The sequence below is a fragment of the Nerophis ophidion genome, linkage group LG17, assembly GCF_033978795.1.
Source record: "Nerophis ophidion isolate RoL-2023_Sa linkage group LG17, RoL_Noph_v1.0, whole genome shotgun sequence".
NCBI classification, from domain to species: Eukaryota; Metazoa; Chordata; class Actinopteri; order Syngnathiformes; family Syngnathidae; genus Nerophis; species Nerophis ophidion.
In genome coordinates this window covers 3898664-3915838 of record NC_084627.1, presented here as the reverse complement: position 1 = coordinate 3915838, position 17175 = coordinate 3898664, and the positions used below count along the sequence as shown (strand labels likewise).

Below are 17175 nucleotides of genomic sequence, written 5' to 3'. Positions count from 1 at the left end.
CTTTTGGCCTGTAATGTATATACACACAATTGGGAAAAAAATTAAACTAAATATATATATATATATATATATATATATATATATATATATATATATATATATATATATATATATATATATATATATATTTATACATATATATATATACATATATATATATACATACATATATATACATGTATATATATACATACATATATAAATACATAAATATATATATACTGTATATATATATATGTATTTATATATGTATATATATGGATGTATACATACATATATGTATATATATATATATATATATATATATATATGTATATCTATATATATATGTATATGTATATATAATTTTTGTTGTTTTGTTTTTTTTAAAACAGAACTGTCGTTATTATTGGCTAATGTCAACATTTTGGCTTTTTCTCATTGTATTTCTTGATGTTTTCCCAATTTTTGCTGGTGTTTTTTGTTAAGTGCCTAGGGCCAATGGCAAATGAATTTTCTTTTGTATAATTTTTTTTATGAATTAAGTAACGTTTATGACTTCACGGTGGCAGAGGGGTTAGTGCGTCTGCCTCACAATACGAAGGTCCTGCAGTCCTGGGTTCAAATCCAGGCTCGGGATCTTTTTGTGTGGAGTTTGCATGTTCTCCCCGTGACTGCGTGGGTTCCCTCCGGGTACTCCGGCTTCCTCCCACTTCCAAAGACATGCACCTGGGGATAGGTTGATTGGCAACACTAAATTGGCCCTAGTGTGTGAATGTGAGTGTGAATGTTGTCTGTCTATCTTTGTTGGCCCTGCGATGAGGTGGCGACTTGTCCAGGGTGTACCCCGCCTTCCACCCGATTGTAGCTGAGATAGACGCCAGCGCCCCCCGCGACCCCGAAAGGGAATAAGCGGTAGAAAATGGATGGATGGATGGAAGTAATGTTTATGACAACCTTTTTCCAAAACACAATATAGAATGTGAGATATAACAGGATAATGCATACATTCATCATTTGTTTTCAAAACGCTTACAAAAAAGTTTGTCCCCAAAAATTTACTGTAGAACCCCATTTTTATGACTTGATTGGGTTCCTGGGACCCCATTTTGAAAATTCCTAGCGCCAACACTGATGGAGTATTGGTGCGTGCAAAACAGCAGCAGGCAGCTGTGGCCTGGGGGCCGGTTCTAATACTAATAAAATATCATCCCGGGGGCCATAGATCTTTCATTCACACATAGGTTCTAAGTTGTCCTATTATATTGCAAAGACAGTAATCATTTTGAGAATTTCCCCATTACAATTTACCAAAACTAATGATTAAATACATATTGAATTAAATTTTCAAATTGTAAATATTTTTGACGTACAGGTACCATACATACTAATTAAATCCTCAGGTTTTTAAAACATTTTTTTAGGGGAATTATAGCCTTATAACAGGAAAAAAATATATTTTATAGATTACATTGCATGAATGTTGTCTGTCTATCTCAGTGGTTCTCAAATGGGGGTACGCGTACCCCTGGGGGTACTTGAAGGTATGCCAAGGGGTATGTGAGATTTTTCAAAAATATTCTAAAAATAGCAACAATTCAAAAATCCTTTATAAATACATTTATTGAATAATACTTCAACAAAATATGAATGTAAGTTCATAAACTGTGAAAAGAAATGCAAAAATGCAATATTCAGTGTTGACAGCTAGATTTTTTCTGAACATGTTCCATAAATATTGATGTTAAAGATTTATTTTTTTTGTGAGGAAATGTTTAGAATTAAGTTCATGAATCCAGATGGATTTTGATTACAATCCCCAAAGAGGGCACTTTAAGTTGATTATTACTTCTACGTGTAGGAATCTGTATTTATAATTGAATCCCTTGTTTATTTTTCAACAAGTTTTTAGTTATTTTTATATCTTTTTTTCCCAAATAGTTCAAGAAAGACCACTACAAATTAGCAATATTTTGCACTGTTATACAATTTAATAAATCAGAAACTGATGACATAGTGCTGTATTTTACTTCTTTATCTCTTTTTTTTTTCAACCAAAAATGCTTTGCTCTGATTAGGGGGTACTGGAATTACAAAAATGTTCACAGGGGGTACATCACTGAAAAAAGGTTGAGAACCACTGGTCTAACTTGTTTGGTCCTGTGATGAGGTGACAACTTGTCCAGGGTGCGACCCCAAAAGGCATAAGCGGTAGAAAATAGATGGATGGATGGATATTACATTGCATATGAAAATTGCACACAATAAACTGCATGTTATCTACTTTTACTGCTGCTAATATTTTGCTACATAACTATATCTGCACAATTGGCAGCAAATTAGATCAAATATCTAACACTTTGTGTCATGGATTCTGTTTGTGTCACATTCTTAAAATCAATTCATTGTAGTATGTTAACAAGTAAGACACAAAAAAAGTCAAACAACCTTCCCTGCCACTGAGTGAGGGTCTCATACCTCCTTGGAAGTGATGTTATCCAAGTCTTGAAACATCATGATGCTGCGTAGTTTGGCTTTAATGAGACACTCCGTTTGCTCCCTTTCAGTCGGCCTGCACCAAATGACACAATATCAGAGCTGCCCTTTCAATAAAAAACAGTATCAGTCTATTTTTCACACCAAGAGAGAAAGGCCAACAAGATCAACCTTAACAACATTTCATACTGTATTAAAGGCCTCCTGAAATGAGATTTTCTTATTTAAACGGGGATAGCAGGTCCATTCTATGTGTCATACTTGATCATTTTGCGATATTGCCATATTTTTGCTGAAATAATTTAGTAGAGAACATCGACGATAAAGTTTGCAACTTTTGGTCGCTAATAAAAAAGCCTTGCCTGTACCGGAAGTAGCAGACGATTTGCGCGTGACGTCACCGGTTGTAGAGCTCCTCACATCTGAACATTGTTTATAATCATAGCCACTAGCAGCAAGAACAATTCGGACCGAGAAAGCGACAATTTCCCCATTAATTTGAGCGAGGATGAAAGATTTGTGGATGAGGAAAGTTAGAGTGAAGCACTGAAAAAAAGAAAAGAAAAAAAAAAAGGCGACAGATCCAGGCAACGGCAGTGTGAGCGATTCAGATGTTATCAGACACGTTTACTAGGATAATTCTGGAAAATCCCTTATCTACTTATTGTGTTGATATTGTTTTAGTGAGATTATAAAGTCATACAGAGGGACGGCGTGGCGCAGTGGGAGAATGGCCGTGCGCAACCCGAGGGGCCATGGTTCAAATCCCACCTAGTACCAACCTTGTCACGTCCGCTGTGTCCTGAGCAAGACACTTCACCCTTGCTCCTGATGGGTGCTGGTTAGTGCCTTGCATGGCAGCTCCCTCCATCAGTGTGTGAATGTGTGTGTGAATGTGGAAGTAGTGTCAAAGCGCTTTGAGTACCTTGAAGGTAGAAAAGCGCTATACAAGTACAACCCATTTATCATTTATCATTTATACCTGAAAGTCGGATGGCTGCGGTGAACGCCAGTGTCTCTGAGAGAAGCCAATGAAGAAGACAAGATCACAGCTGCCTTTTTGACAGCTGCAGGAGGAGGTGGCATAATCCACTCAAGTCTCCGGTAAGAACCGACTTAATATCACAATTTTCCCATCCAAAAACTTGCCGGTTGACGTAGAGAAACATGTTCGCTTGACCGCTCTGTGTTAAAGCTTCACAACAAACAAAGAAACACCGGCTGTGTCTCGGTTGCTAAAGGCAGCTGCAATCCACCGCTTTCCACCAACAGCATTCTTCTTTGACGTCTCCATTATTAATTGAACAAATTGCAAAAGATTCAGCAACACAGCTGTCCAGAATACTGTGTAATCATGCGATGAAAAGAGACGACTTTTAGCGGTGAGTGGTGCTGGGCTGAAATGTCCGCTCCAACCAATAACGTCACAAGCACGCGTCATCATTCTGCGACGTTTTCAACAGGAAACCCCGCGGGAAATTTAAAATTGCAATTTAGTAAACTAAAAAGGCCGTATTGGCATGTGTTGCAATGTTAATATTTCATCATTGATATATAAACTATCAGACTGCGTGGTAGGTAGTAGTGGCTTTCAGTAGGCCTTTAAGTATGTACAGTATATGTGTCCTACCGGTCCACAAACATGGTGGGGGAGTCTGGCCGGGTGGTCTCCAGGTCGGTCATAGCGTTCCACTCGTTGATGCAGCTCTGCTCTGACGCCACGCAGCTCTCGTAGAAGGCCATCCATGTGAGAGCGATGCCACCCGGGAAGTAGTTAAGGCGGCGCGACACCTCGCATGCCTTGTGGAGCACCTGCAGGGCAGACCTACGGACAGGAAAAAAAGAACAAACAGTATGAAAAAGGTGGCAAAATTTTGGAATTTCACATTTTTCAAGATATACTGTAACAAGGGGGGACTTTAATATTGTTGAAAAAACCTTTGGCAGGCCAATTTTTTGTAAAAAGAACAATATTTAGTATTTAAATTCAGTAGAATTTTCCATCCATCCATCCATTTTTTTAATCACTTGTCCCTCTAGGGGTTGCACATAAACAAATAAATAAAAAAAACAATTGCTTTCTTGTTTTTTATGTTTGCATGCGGAGGTCAAAATTACCCATTTTGTAATGCATGTGTGCTTATAAAATTAATCAATTAAACACAAAAAAATAAAATAAAATGAAAATTGCTTTCTTGTTTTTTATGTTTGCATATAGAGGTTAAAATTACCCATTTTTTAATGCAAATAAACAAATTCATTAAAAAAAAAATTGCTGTAACATTTTTTTATGTTTGCCCACAGAGGTAAAAATGACCCATTTTTAATGCATGTGTGCTGATAAAATTAAACAAATAAACACATAAACACATAAACAAATAAAAAAACAATTGCCTTCTTGTTTTTTATGTTTGTATGCGGAGGTCAAAATTACCCATTTTTTAATGCATGTGTGCTGATAAAATTAATCAATTAAACACAAAAAAAAATAAAAAATAAAAATTGCTTTCTTGTTTTTTATGTTTGCATATGGAGGTTAAAATTACCCAAGTTTTGATGCAAATAAACACATAAACAAATCAATTTTAAAAACTGTTGCTTCCTTGTTTTTTATGTTTGCATATAGAGGTCAAAATTACCCATTTTTTAATGCAAGTAAACAAATTCATTAAAAAAAAATTGCTGTAACATTTTTTTATGTTTGCCCACGGAGGTAAAAATGACCCATTTTTAATGCATGTGTGCTGATAAAATTAAACAAATAAACACATAAACACATAAAAAAACAATTGCCTTCTTGTTTTTTATGTTTGTATGCGGAGGTCAAAATTACCCATTTTTTAATGCATGTGTGCTTATAAACTTAATCAATTAAACACAAAAAAAATAAAAATGGCTTTCTTGTTTTTTATGTTTGCATATGGAGGTTAAAATGACCCAAGTTTTGATGCAAATAAACACATAAACAAATCAATTTTAAAAAGTGTTGCTTCCTTGTTTTTTATGTTTGCATATAGAGGTCAAAATTACCCATTTTTTAATGCAAATAAACAAATTCATTCAAAAAAAAATTGCTGTAACATTTTTTTATGTTTGCCCACGGAGGTAAAAATGACCCATTTTTTAATGCATGTGTGCTGATAAAATTAAACAAATAAACACATAAATAAATAAAAAAGCAATTGCTTTCTTGTTTTTTATGTTTGCATGCGGAGGTCAAAATTACCCATTTTGTAATGCATGTGTGCTTATAAAATTAATCAATTAAACACAAAAAAATAAAATAAAATAAAAATTGCTTTCTTGTTTTTTATGTTTGCATATGGAGGTTAAAATGACCCAAGTTTTGATGCAAATAAACACATAAACAAATCAATTTTAAAAAGTGTTGCTTCCTTGTTTTTTATGTTTGCATATAGAGGTCAAAATTACCCATTATTTAATGCAAATAAACAAATTAATTAAAAAAAAAATTGCTGTAACATTTTTTTATGTTTGCCCACGGAGGTAAAAATGACCCATTTTTAATGCATGTGTGCTGATAAAATTAAACAAATAAACACATAAACAAAACGAAAAAAAATGCCTAGTTGTTTTTTATGTTTGCAAACAGAGGTCAAAATGACCTAAATTTTAATGCATGTGTGCTGATAAAATCAAACAAATAAACACAAACAAATAAATAAAAAAATACTTGCTTTCTTTTTTTAATGTTTGCATTATGAAGGTCAAAATTATCCACGTTTTGATGCATGTGTGCTGATAAAATTGAACAAATAAATTCATAAAAAATAATTGGTTTCTTGTTTTTTTTATGTTATCCCACGGAGGTATAAATTACCCATTTTTAATGCATGTGTGCTGATAAAATTAAACAAATAAACACGTAAAAACAAAAAAAATGCTTACTTGTTTTGTATGTTTGCAAACAGAGGTCAAAATCACCTAAATTTTAATGCATGTATGCTGATAAAATCAAACAAATAAACACAAACAAATGAATAAAAAAATACTTGCTTTCGTTTGCATTATGAAGGTCAAAATTATCCACGTTTTGATGCATGTGTGCTGATAAAATTAAACAAATAAATTCATAAAAAATAATTGGTTTCTTGTTTTTTATGTTTGCATATGGAGGTTAGAATTACCCAAGTTTTGAGGCAAATAAACACATAAACAAATTATATTTAAAAAAGTGCTTTCTTGTTTTTTATCTTTGCAGATGGAGGTCAAAATTACCCATTTTTAATGCATGTGTGCTGATAAATTCAAACAAATAAACAAATTCATTAAAAAAATTAAATTTGCTGTCTTATTTTTCACATTTGCCAACAAAGGTAAAAATGACCCATTTTAATGCATGTGTGCTAATAAAATTAAACAAATAAACACACAAACAAATAAATAAATAAAATAACTGCTCACTTTTTTTTATGTTTACATACGGAGGTCAAAATTACCTAGTTTTTAATGCATGCGTGCTGATAAAATTAAACAAATAAACACACAAACAAATAAATAAATACATAAAATAAGTGCTTACTTGTTTTTTATGTTTGCATACGGAGGTCAAAATTACCTCGTTTTTAATGCATGCGTGCTGATAAAATCAAACAAACAAACAAACAAACACATGAACAAATAAACAAATAATTGCTTTTTTGTTTTTTATGTTTGCGTATGGATGTCAGAATTACCCATTTTTTAATGCATGCATGCTGATAAAATTAAACACAAACAAATAAGTAAATAATTGCTTTATTGTTTTGTATGTTTGCATATGGAGGTTTAAATTACCCCTTTTTTAATGCATGTGTGCTGATAAAATTAATCAATCAAACACAAAAAAATAAAATAAAATAAAAATTGCTTTTTTGTTTTTTATGTTTGCATATGGAGGTTAAAATTACCCAAGTTTTGATGCAAATAAACACATAAACAAATCATTTTTAAAGAGCTTTGCTTCCTTGTTTTTTATGTTTGCATGTAGAGGTCAAAATTACCCATTTTTTAATGCAAATAAACAAATTCATTAAAAAAAAAATTGCTGTAACATTTTTTTATGTTTGCCCACGGAGGTAAAAATGACCCATTTTTAATGCATGTGTGCTGATAAAATTAAACAAATAAACACATAAACAAACAAAAAAAAAATGCCTACTTGTTTTTTATGTTTGCAAACAGAGGTCAAAATGACCTAAATTTTAATGCATGTGTGCTGATAAAATCAAACAAATAAACACAAACAAATAAATAAAAAAATACTTGCTTTCTTTTTTTTATGTTTGCATTATGGAGGTCAAAATTATCCACGTTTTGATGCATGTGTGCTGATAAAATTGAACAAATAAATTCATAAAAAATAATTGGTTCCTTGTTTTTTATGTTTGCATATGGAGGTTAAAATTACCCAAGTTTTGAGGCAAATAAACACATAAACAAATTATATTAAAAAATTGCTTTCTTGTTTTTTATCTTTGCAGATGGAGGTCAAAATTACCCATTTTTAATGCATGTGTGCTGATAAATTCAAACAAATAAACAAATTCATTAAAAAAATGAAATTTGCTGTCTTATTTTTTACATTTGCCAACAAAGGTAAAAATTACCCATTTTAATGCATGTGTGCTAATAAAATTAAACAAATAAACACACAAACAAATAAATAAATAAAATAACTGCTCACTTTTTTTTATGTTTACATACGGAGGTCAAAATTACCTAGTTTTTAATGCATGCGTGCTGATAAAATTAAACAAATAAACACACAAACAAATAAATAAATACATAAAATAAGTGCTTACTTGTTTTTTATGTTTGCATACGGAGGTCAAAATTACCTAGTTTTTAATGCATGCGTGCTGATAAAATCAAACAAACAAACAAACAAACACATGAACAAATAAACAAATAATTGCTTTTTTGTTTTTTATGTTTGCGTATGGATGTCAGAATTACCCATTTTTTAATGCATGCATGCTGATAAAATTAAACACAAACAAATAAGTAAATAATTGCTTTATTGTTTTGTATGTTTGCATGTGGAGGTTTAAATTACCCCTTTTTTTAATGCATGTGTGCTGATAAAATTAAACAAATAAACACATAAACAAAACAAAAAAAAATTGCCTTCTTGTTTTTTATGTTTGCATATGGAGGTTAAAATTACCTAAGTTTTGATGCAAATAAACACATGAACAAATCAATTTTAAAAAATGTTGCTTTCTTGTTTTTTATGTTTGCATATAGAGGTCAAAATTACCCATTTTTTAATGCAAATAAACAAATTAATTAAAAAAAAAAATTGCTGTAACATTTTTTTATGTTTGCCCACGGAGGTAAAAATGACCAATTTTTAATGCATGTGTGCTGATAAAATTAAACAAATAAACACATAAATAAATAAAAAAGCAATTGCTTTCTTGTTTTTTATGTTTGCATGCGGAGGTCAAAATTACCCCTTTTTTAATGCATGTGTGCTGATAAAATTAATCAATTAAACACAAAAAAATAAAATAAAATAAAAATTGCTTTCTTGTTTTTTATGTTTGCATATGGAGGTTAAAATTACCCAGGTTTTGATGCAAATAAACACATAAACAAATCAATTTTAAAAGGTGTTGCTTCCTTGTTTTTTATGTTTGCATATAGATGTCAAAATTACCCATTTCTTAATGCAAATAAACAAATTCATTCAAAAAAAAATTGCTGTAACATTTTTTTATGTTTGCCCACGGAGGTAAAAATGACCCATTTTTAATGCATGTGTGCTGATAAAATTAAACAAATAAACACATAAACAAAACAAAAAAAAATGCCTACTTGTTTTTTATGTTTGCAAACAGAGGTCAAAATGACCTAAATTTTAATGCATGTGTGCTGATAAAAATCAAACAAATAAACACAAACAAATAAATAAAAAAATACTTGCTTTCTTTTTTTTATGTTTGCATTATGAAGGTCAAAATTATCCAAGTTTTGATGCATGTGTGCTGATAAAATTGAACAAATAAATTCATAAAAAATAATTGGTTTCCTGTTTTTTTTAATGTTTGCCCACGGAGGTAAAAAATGACCCATTTTTAATGCATGTGTGCTGATAAAATTAAACAAATAAACACGTAAAAACCAAAAAAATGCTGACTTGTTTTTTATGTTTGCAAACAGAGGTCAAAATCACCTAAATTTTAATGCATGTATGCTGATAAAATTAAACAAAGAAACACAAACAAATAAATAAAAAAATACTTGCTTTCGTTTGCATTATGAAGGTCAAAATTATCCACGTTTTGATGCATGTGTGCTGATAAAATTAAACAAATAAATTCATAAAATATAATTGGTGTCTTGTTTTTTATGTTTGCATATGGAGGTTAAAATTACCCATTTTTAATGCATGTGTGCTGATAAATTCAAACAAATAAACAAATTCATAAAAAAAATAAAAAATTGCTGTTTTGTTTTTTTATGTTTGCCCACAAAGGTAAAAATGACCCATTTTTAATGCATGTGTGTTGATAAAATTAAACAAACAAACACATAAACAAATAAAAAAATAATTGCTTTCTTGTTTTTTATGTTTGCAGATGGAGGTCAAAATTACCCATTTTTAATGCATGTGTGCTGATAAATTCAAACAAATAAACAAATTCATAAAAAAAATAAAAAATTGCTGTTTTTTTTTTTTATGTTTGCCCACAAAGGTAAAAAAATACCCATTTTTAATGCACGTGTGTTGATAAAATTAAACAAACAAACAAACAAACAAACAAACAAACAGATAAATAATTGCTTTCTTGTTTTTTATGTTTGCATATGGATGTCAAAATTACCCATTTTTAATGCATACATGCTGATAAAATTAAACACATAAACAAATAAGTAAATAATTGCTTTATTGTTTTTTATGTTTGCATATGGAGGTTTAAATTACCCATTTTTAATGCTATTTGCTGATAAAACTAAACAAATAAATTCATAAACAATAATTACTTTCTTGTTTTTTATGTATGCATAGAGAAGTCAACATAACCCAATTTTTAATGCATGTGTGCTGATAAAATTAAACAAATAAAAACGTAAACAAATAAATAAAAAAAATAATTGCTTGCTTGTTTTTTATGTTAGCACGCAGAGTTCAAAATTACCTATTTTTTAATGCATATGTGCTGATAAAATAAACACATAAACCATTTAAAAAAAATTGCTTACTTGTTTTTTTATGTTTGCATACAGAGGTCAAAATCACCCCTTTTTTAATACATGTGTGCTGATAAAATAAACAAATAAATACACAAATAATTGCTTTCTTGTTTTTAATGTTTGCATATGAAGGTCAAAATTACCCAAGTTTTGATGCATATGTGCTGATAAAATTAAACAAATTCATCCAAAAATTATCACTTTCTTGTTTTTTTATGTTTGCATACAGAGGTCAAATTTACCCATTTTAAATACATGTGTGCTGATAAAATAAACAAATAAATACACAAATAATTGCTTTCTTGTTTTTAATGTTTGCATATGAAGGTCAAAATTACCCAAGTTTTGATGCATATGTGCTGATAAAATTAAACAAATAAATTCATAAAAAAATAATTGCTTTCTTGTTTTTTATGTTTGCATATGGAGGTCAAAATTACCCAAGTTTGTATGCATGTTTGCTGATAAAATTAAATATAAATACATAAACAACTACATAAAATGTCACTGAATGGTTGATTTTTTATGTTTGCAAATAAATGTCAAACTCACCCTAAATTACAAGTTAAGTCCACACTGCAAAAACTGAAATCTAAGTAAGATGAAATATCTCAAATAAGGGTGATATTTGCTTATTTTCTGTCTGATAAGATAATTCTTCCCATTAGGCAGATTTTATGCTAGTGTTTTACTTGTTTTGAGGGTTTTGGTCCTAAATGATCTCAGTAAGATATTACAGCTTGTTGCAGAGATGTTATGACCTATATTGAGTAAAACATGCTTGAAACTAGATGCAAAATTGTGTCATTAACACTCACAAGTATAGAACTACTTTTTTAAAGTAACAATTTCTTACTTCAAGCATGAAAAAAAAATCACGATGCCGAGCACATATTATTATGTCAAGATAATGGCACTAGCATTTCATATTTAAGAATATTTTTCAACATATTGAGCAAAAACTTATCTTTTTTTTCTACCAAGAAAAGTGCACTTGTTATAAGTGAGAATATACTAATTTTAGGGTATTTTTTGGTTCATTGAGGTTGGCTAATTTTACTTATTTTGGAATGTCTTGACGAGCCGAATTTTCTTGTTCTATTGGCAGATAATTTTGCTTGGTTCAAATAAAATACCCCTCATTTTTGTATTTTTTGAACACTGACTTTTTGCAGTGGGTGGCTGTATAAACAACTTTAACAATGTTAGAAATATGCGCCACACTGTAAACCCGCACCAAACAAAAGCTGCTCAGCATGGACTATTTCACAAACATTTCCTGCAGTATTGAAATTTCTATATCATTTCTGAAATCTATCACCATTTTTTTTTACCCCTCTGCAACTATAATTTTGAAAACTTGAAAGAAAATTCAAAAGAAAAAAAAAAAGTGGTTTGTAATGTTGAAAACTGACCACCAGATGGCACTATGATTGCATCAGCACATCAAACACAATTTTTTTTAAAGGCCTACTGAAACCCACTACTACCCACCACGCAGTCTGATAGTTTATATATCAATGATGAAATATTAACATTGCAACACATGCCAATACGGCCTTTTTAGTTTAATAAATTGGAATTTTAATTTTCGCGCCGAAATATCCTGCTGACGCGTTTGCGTGACGTCACGGATTGTAGCAGACATTTTGGTCAAGCTATAAGTCGTCTGTTTTCATCGCGAAATTCCACAGTATTCTGGACATCTGTGTTGCTGAATCTTTTGCAATTTGTTCAATGAATAATGGAGACGTCAAAGAAGAAAGCTGTAGGTGGGAAGCGGTGTATTGCGGCCGCCTTTAGCAACACAAACACAGCCTGTGTTTAATTGTTTACATTCCCAAAAGATGACGGTGAAGCTTTACTATGGAACAGAGCGGTCAAGTGAACACGGTTGGATTGGACCACACACACAAAGTACAGTGTATTATGCAGCGATCATTTCAAAAGATCGTGTTTCGAAGAGGGTCCCTTGCGAAGGGCAGATATGGGCATCGCCACCACCCGTCGACTGGTGCTGAAGAATGATGCGGGGCCGACCTTCAGGTTGTACAGGTACGACCATATAATCTTACTTTTGCGCGAATTATCCTGCTGAAAACGTCGCGGTATGATGACGCGTGCGCGTGACGTCGCGGATTGTAGCGGACATTTTGGTCAAGCTCCGATCCCAGCTATAAGTCGTCTGTTTTCATCGCGAAATTCCACAGTATTCTGGACATCTGTGTTGCTGAATCTTTTGAAATTAATAATTGAGACATCAAAGAAGAAAGATGTAGGTGGGAAGCGGTGTATTGCGGCCGCCTTTAGCAACACAAACACAGCCGGTGTTTCCTTGTTTACATTCCCGAAAGATGACGGTGAAGCTTTACTATGGAACAGAGCGGTCAAGCGAACATGGTTCCCTACCACATGTCAACCGGCAGGTTTCGGTGAGAAAATGGTGGTAATAAGTCGGCTCTTACCGTAGACATGAGCGGAGAGCTTGCGTCCTTCTGCAGCTGCGGACTCTCTTGCCTCCTCCCACCAGAGACACTGGCGGTCACCACACCCGTGGCCATATCCCTCCGACTTTCAGGTAGCCACTCCGACTTTCAGGTTGTACAGGTTAGACCATATAATCTCACTAAAACACTAGTAACAAAATAAGCAAATAATGGATTTTCCAGAATTATCCTAGTAAATGTGTCTAATAACATCTGAATCGCTCACACTTTCCTCATCTTTTTTTTTTCTAGTCCTTCACTCTTACTTTCCTCATCCACAAATCTTTCATCCTTGTTTAAATTAATGGGGAAATCGTCGCTTTCTCGGTCCGAATCGCTCTCGCTGCTGGTGGCCATGATTGTAAACAATGTGAGGATGTGAGGAGCTCCACAACCCGTGACGTCACGCGCACTTCGTCTGCTACTTCCGGTACAGGCAAGGCTTTTTTATTAGCGACCAACAGTTGCGAACTTTATCGTGGATGTTCTCTACTAAATCCTTTCAGCCAAAATATGGCAATATGGCGAAATGATCAAGTAGGATACATAGAATGGACCTGCTATCCCCGTTTAAATAAGAACATCTCATTTCAGTAGGCCTTTAACAGTCGAGCAGATGAATTGCTAACAGACTAAATATATGTTTACATAAAAAATGGGGTTGGACATACAGTTCAGAAAAATGGTAGAGACATAAGTAAATATTGGAATACTATACACTGTGCATTTTTAACTACAGTAAAGGAATAAAACCTAATATTGTTTCTCCCTTCCAGAAGTGCATAAAGTGACTCACCACATGGCCTGCACTGACACGGGCTTGAAGACATGTGAGCGCCCCGCTGTGTTCACACTGAAGCCTCTGAAGGCGGAGAAGAAGAAAGAGAGGAGAACAAGAAGGAGGTGAAGAAGAGTGTGTACGTATAGGTTGTAAATACAGCAACGTTTGGGCCTTGTTCATGTTATTTTTCAACCTGTGGAACATTCCTCCAGTTTACAGAGACAATGTTACTAGGTCAGCAAGAACTGTTCTCACAGGGGGCGTGTGTGTGTGTGTGTGTGTGTGTGTGTGGGGGGGGGTTGATCAACTTCTACGCCGCTGGAGGTCAGTAAAACGCACACATGCATGGCTTACCCATCGCCATCTAAGTGGATGTTGGTGTCGCTCCACAGGGGCAGCACCATCCCGATGGAGCAGCTTTTCCTGCACGTGTTACATATAATGATAAAGTCTTCGTAATTAGATGAAGATGTCCACATTTGGGTTTAAAGTACCTGTCTTTGTTAGTGAAATCCATTCCCAGGAGGATGTTCTCCTCCGTATCCTGGTGGCCACTGGTGTAGATCACCACCATGTATCGAACCCGCTCCGACCAGCCGCTTTCCAGCCGCACGGCCTAAGAAACAAGTTTATTGGAAACGTACGCTATATTGCCAAAAGTATTTGGCCACCCATCCAAATGATGAGAATGAGGTGTCCTAATAACTTAGGCTAGGAGACTGTTTCTACAAACATTGGTGAAAAAAATGGGTGATTTCCAGCATGGAACTAACTGTCAGAGGATGCCACCTGTGCAACAAATCCAGGCGTGAAATTTCCTCGCTCCTAAATATTCCAAAGTCAACCTTTTTATGAGAAAAGTGAAGAGTTTGGAAAAACAGCAACTCAGCCACCAAGTGGTAGACCTCGTAAACTGACAGAGAGGGGTCAGCGGATGCTGAAGCGCATAGATTAGATTAGATTAGATTAGATTAGATAGTACTTTATTTATTCCGTCAGGAGAGTTCCTTCAGGAAAATTACAATTTTCAGCACAATCCCATTCAAGATCAGACAAACATTAAAGGGGGACAGAACAGGATCGCTGACGGGTCTGCCGGCTTCCAGCGCCCCTTACAAAAAAAGATGAGATACAGGTAAACAAGGGGGGGAGAAAAAAATAGCAGATTAAAATAGTGCATAGTGCAGGGGTCGGGAACCTTTTTGGCTGAGAGAGCCGTACCAGCCAAATATTTTTAAAAGTATTTCCGTGAAAGCCATATAATATTTTTTTAAGACTGATTACAACCAAATGCGTGCATTTTTAAGTAGGACCAACATTTTTAGAGTATAATAAATAAGTCTCTTATTCTTTTTAATAACATTGTTGTTATTCTGAAGCTAACCAACAATAAATAAAATACTTCTAACCATTAATGCGACTACTTGAACAGGTGCAGTAGAAACCGGAAAAATGGATTAAAATGCATTAGAATGTTTTATATTTTGGACGTTTTTTTTGACACTGTGATTACCAGCGGAATTATTCATTACTTGCCATCCATCCATCCATCCATCCATCTTCTTCCGCTTATCCGAGGTCGGGTCGCGGGGGCAACAGCCTAAGCAGGGAAGCCCAGACTTCCCTCTCCCCAGCCACTTCCTCTAGCTCTTCCCGGGGGATCCCGAGGCGTTCCCAGGCCAGCCGGGAGACATAGTCTTCCCAACGTGTCCTGGGTCTTCCCCGTGGCCTCCTACCGGTTGGACGTGCCCTAAACACCTCCCTAGGGAGGCGTTCGGGTGGCATCCTGACCAGATGCCCGAACCACCTCATCTGGCTCCTCTCCATGTGGAGGAGCAGCGGCTTTACTTTGAGTTCCTCCCGGATGGCAGAGCTTCTCACCCTATCTCTAAGGGAGAACCTCAAACTCATTTGGGCCGCTTGTACCCGTGATCTTATCCTTTCGGTCATGACCCAAAGCTCATGACCATAAGTGAGGATGGGAACGTAGATCGACCGGTAAATTGAGAGCTTTGCCTTCCGGCTCAGCTCCTTCTTCACCACAACAGATCGGTACAACGTCCGCATTACTGAAGACGCCGCACCGATCCACCTGTCGATCTCACGATCCACTCTTCCCCCACTCGTGAACAAGACTCCTAGGTACTTGAACTCCTCCACTTGGGGCAGGGTCTCCTCCCCAACCCGGAGATGGCACTCCACCCTTTTCCGGGAGAGAACCATGGACTCGGACTTGGAGGTGCTGATTTTCATTCCGGCCGCTTCACACTCGGCTGCGAACCGATCCAGCGAGAGCTGAAGATCCCGGTCAGATGAAGCCAACAGGACCACATCGTCTGCAAAAAGCAGAGACCTAATCCCGCGGTCACCAAACCGGATCCCCTCAATGCCTTGACTGCGCCTAGAAATTCTGTCCATAAAAATTATGAACAGAATCGGTGACAAAGGACAGCCTTGGCGGAGTCCAACCCTCACTGGAAACGTGTCCGACTTACTGCCAGCAATGCGGACCAAGCTCTGACACTGATCGTACAGAGAGCGGACTGCCACAATAAGACAGTCCGATACCCCATACTCTCTGAGCACTCCCCACAGGACTTCCCAAGGGACACGGTCGAATTACTTGCCGTGTTAAGCAATGTCAGATAAGATTTATCTGAGAGCCAGGTGCAGTCATCAAAAGAGCCACATCTGGCTCTAGAGCCATAGGTTCCCTACCCCTGGCATTGTGTAAAGCCGCTGTCTCCAAATTACGGCCCGCGGGCCAGATACGACCCGCCAGCGTCCAAAATCCAGCCCACGGGAAGTCCCAAGTTAAAAAAAAAAAAAAAGTTATTTAATTTTGTTTTTTTTAAATCTGTCCTTTCTAATCCGTTTTACTCTTGTTACTCTCTGTGTCTCCTAGCCGGTCAGGCAAATCATATTGTCAAAAAATGCATTTTTCATCGATAATGTGACATTAGCGTCAGTGCGTGGTCTTTCAGTCAATTAGTGCGTGAGAAATATGTATATATATGTATATGTATATGTGTGTATATATATATATATATATATTTTTTTTTTTTTTGCCATATTCGGCCGAATATGGCAAAAAAAGCCACATTGGGCCTTCGGTGGAATGAGTTAAAAACAAGGCCGAATAGTGGCGTGTGACGCAATTTTTTGACGCGGTGACGCAATCAACCAACGTGTGGTGACGTTGGGATATGTTGTGTACCTGTATAAGTGTAT

General features: G+C 34.9%; 1 protein-coding gene across 1 annotated transcript in view; it reads right to left on the bottom strand.

Annotated features, from left to right (window-relative positions):
- ssh1b (slingshot protein phosphatase 1b) overlaps positions 1-17175 on the bottom strand; it is a 66340-nt gene that overhangs the window by 26738 nt on the left and 22427 nt on the right. The window contains exons 5-9 of the mRNA XM_061875770.1: positions 14439-14560; positions 14299-14367; positions 13960-14025; positions 4106-4300; positions 2458-2551 (exon numbers count right to left, since the gene is read on the bottom strand). Of these exons, the coding sequence (XP_061731754.1) occupies positions 2458-2551; positions 4106-4300; positions 13960-14025; positions 14299-14367; positions 14439-14560 (546 nt within the window). The remainder of the gene's footprint in view (positions 1-2457; positions 2552-4105; positions 4301-13959; positions 14026-14298; positions 14368-14438; positions 14561-17175) is intronic.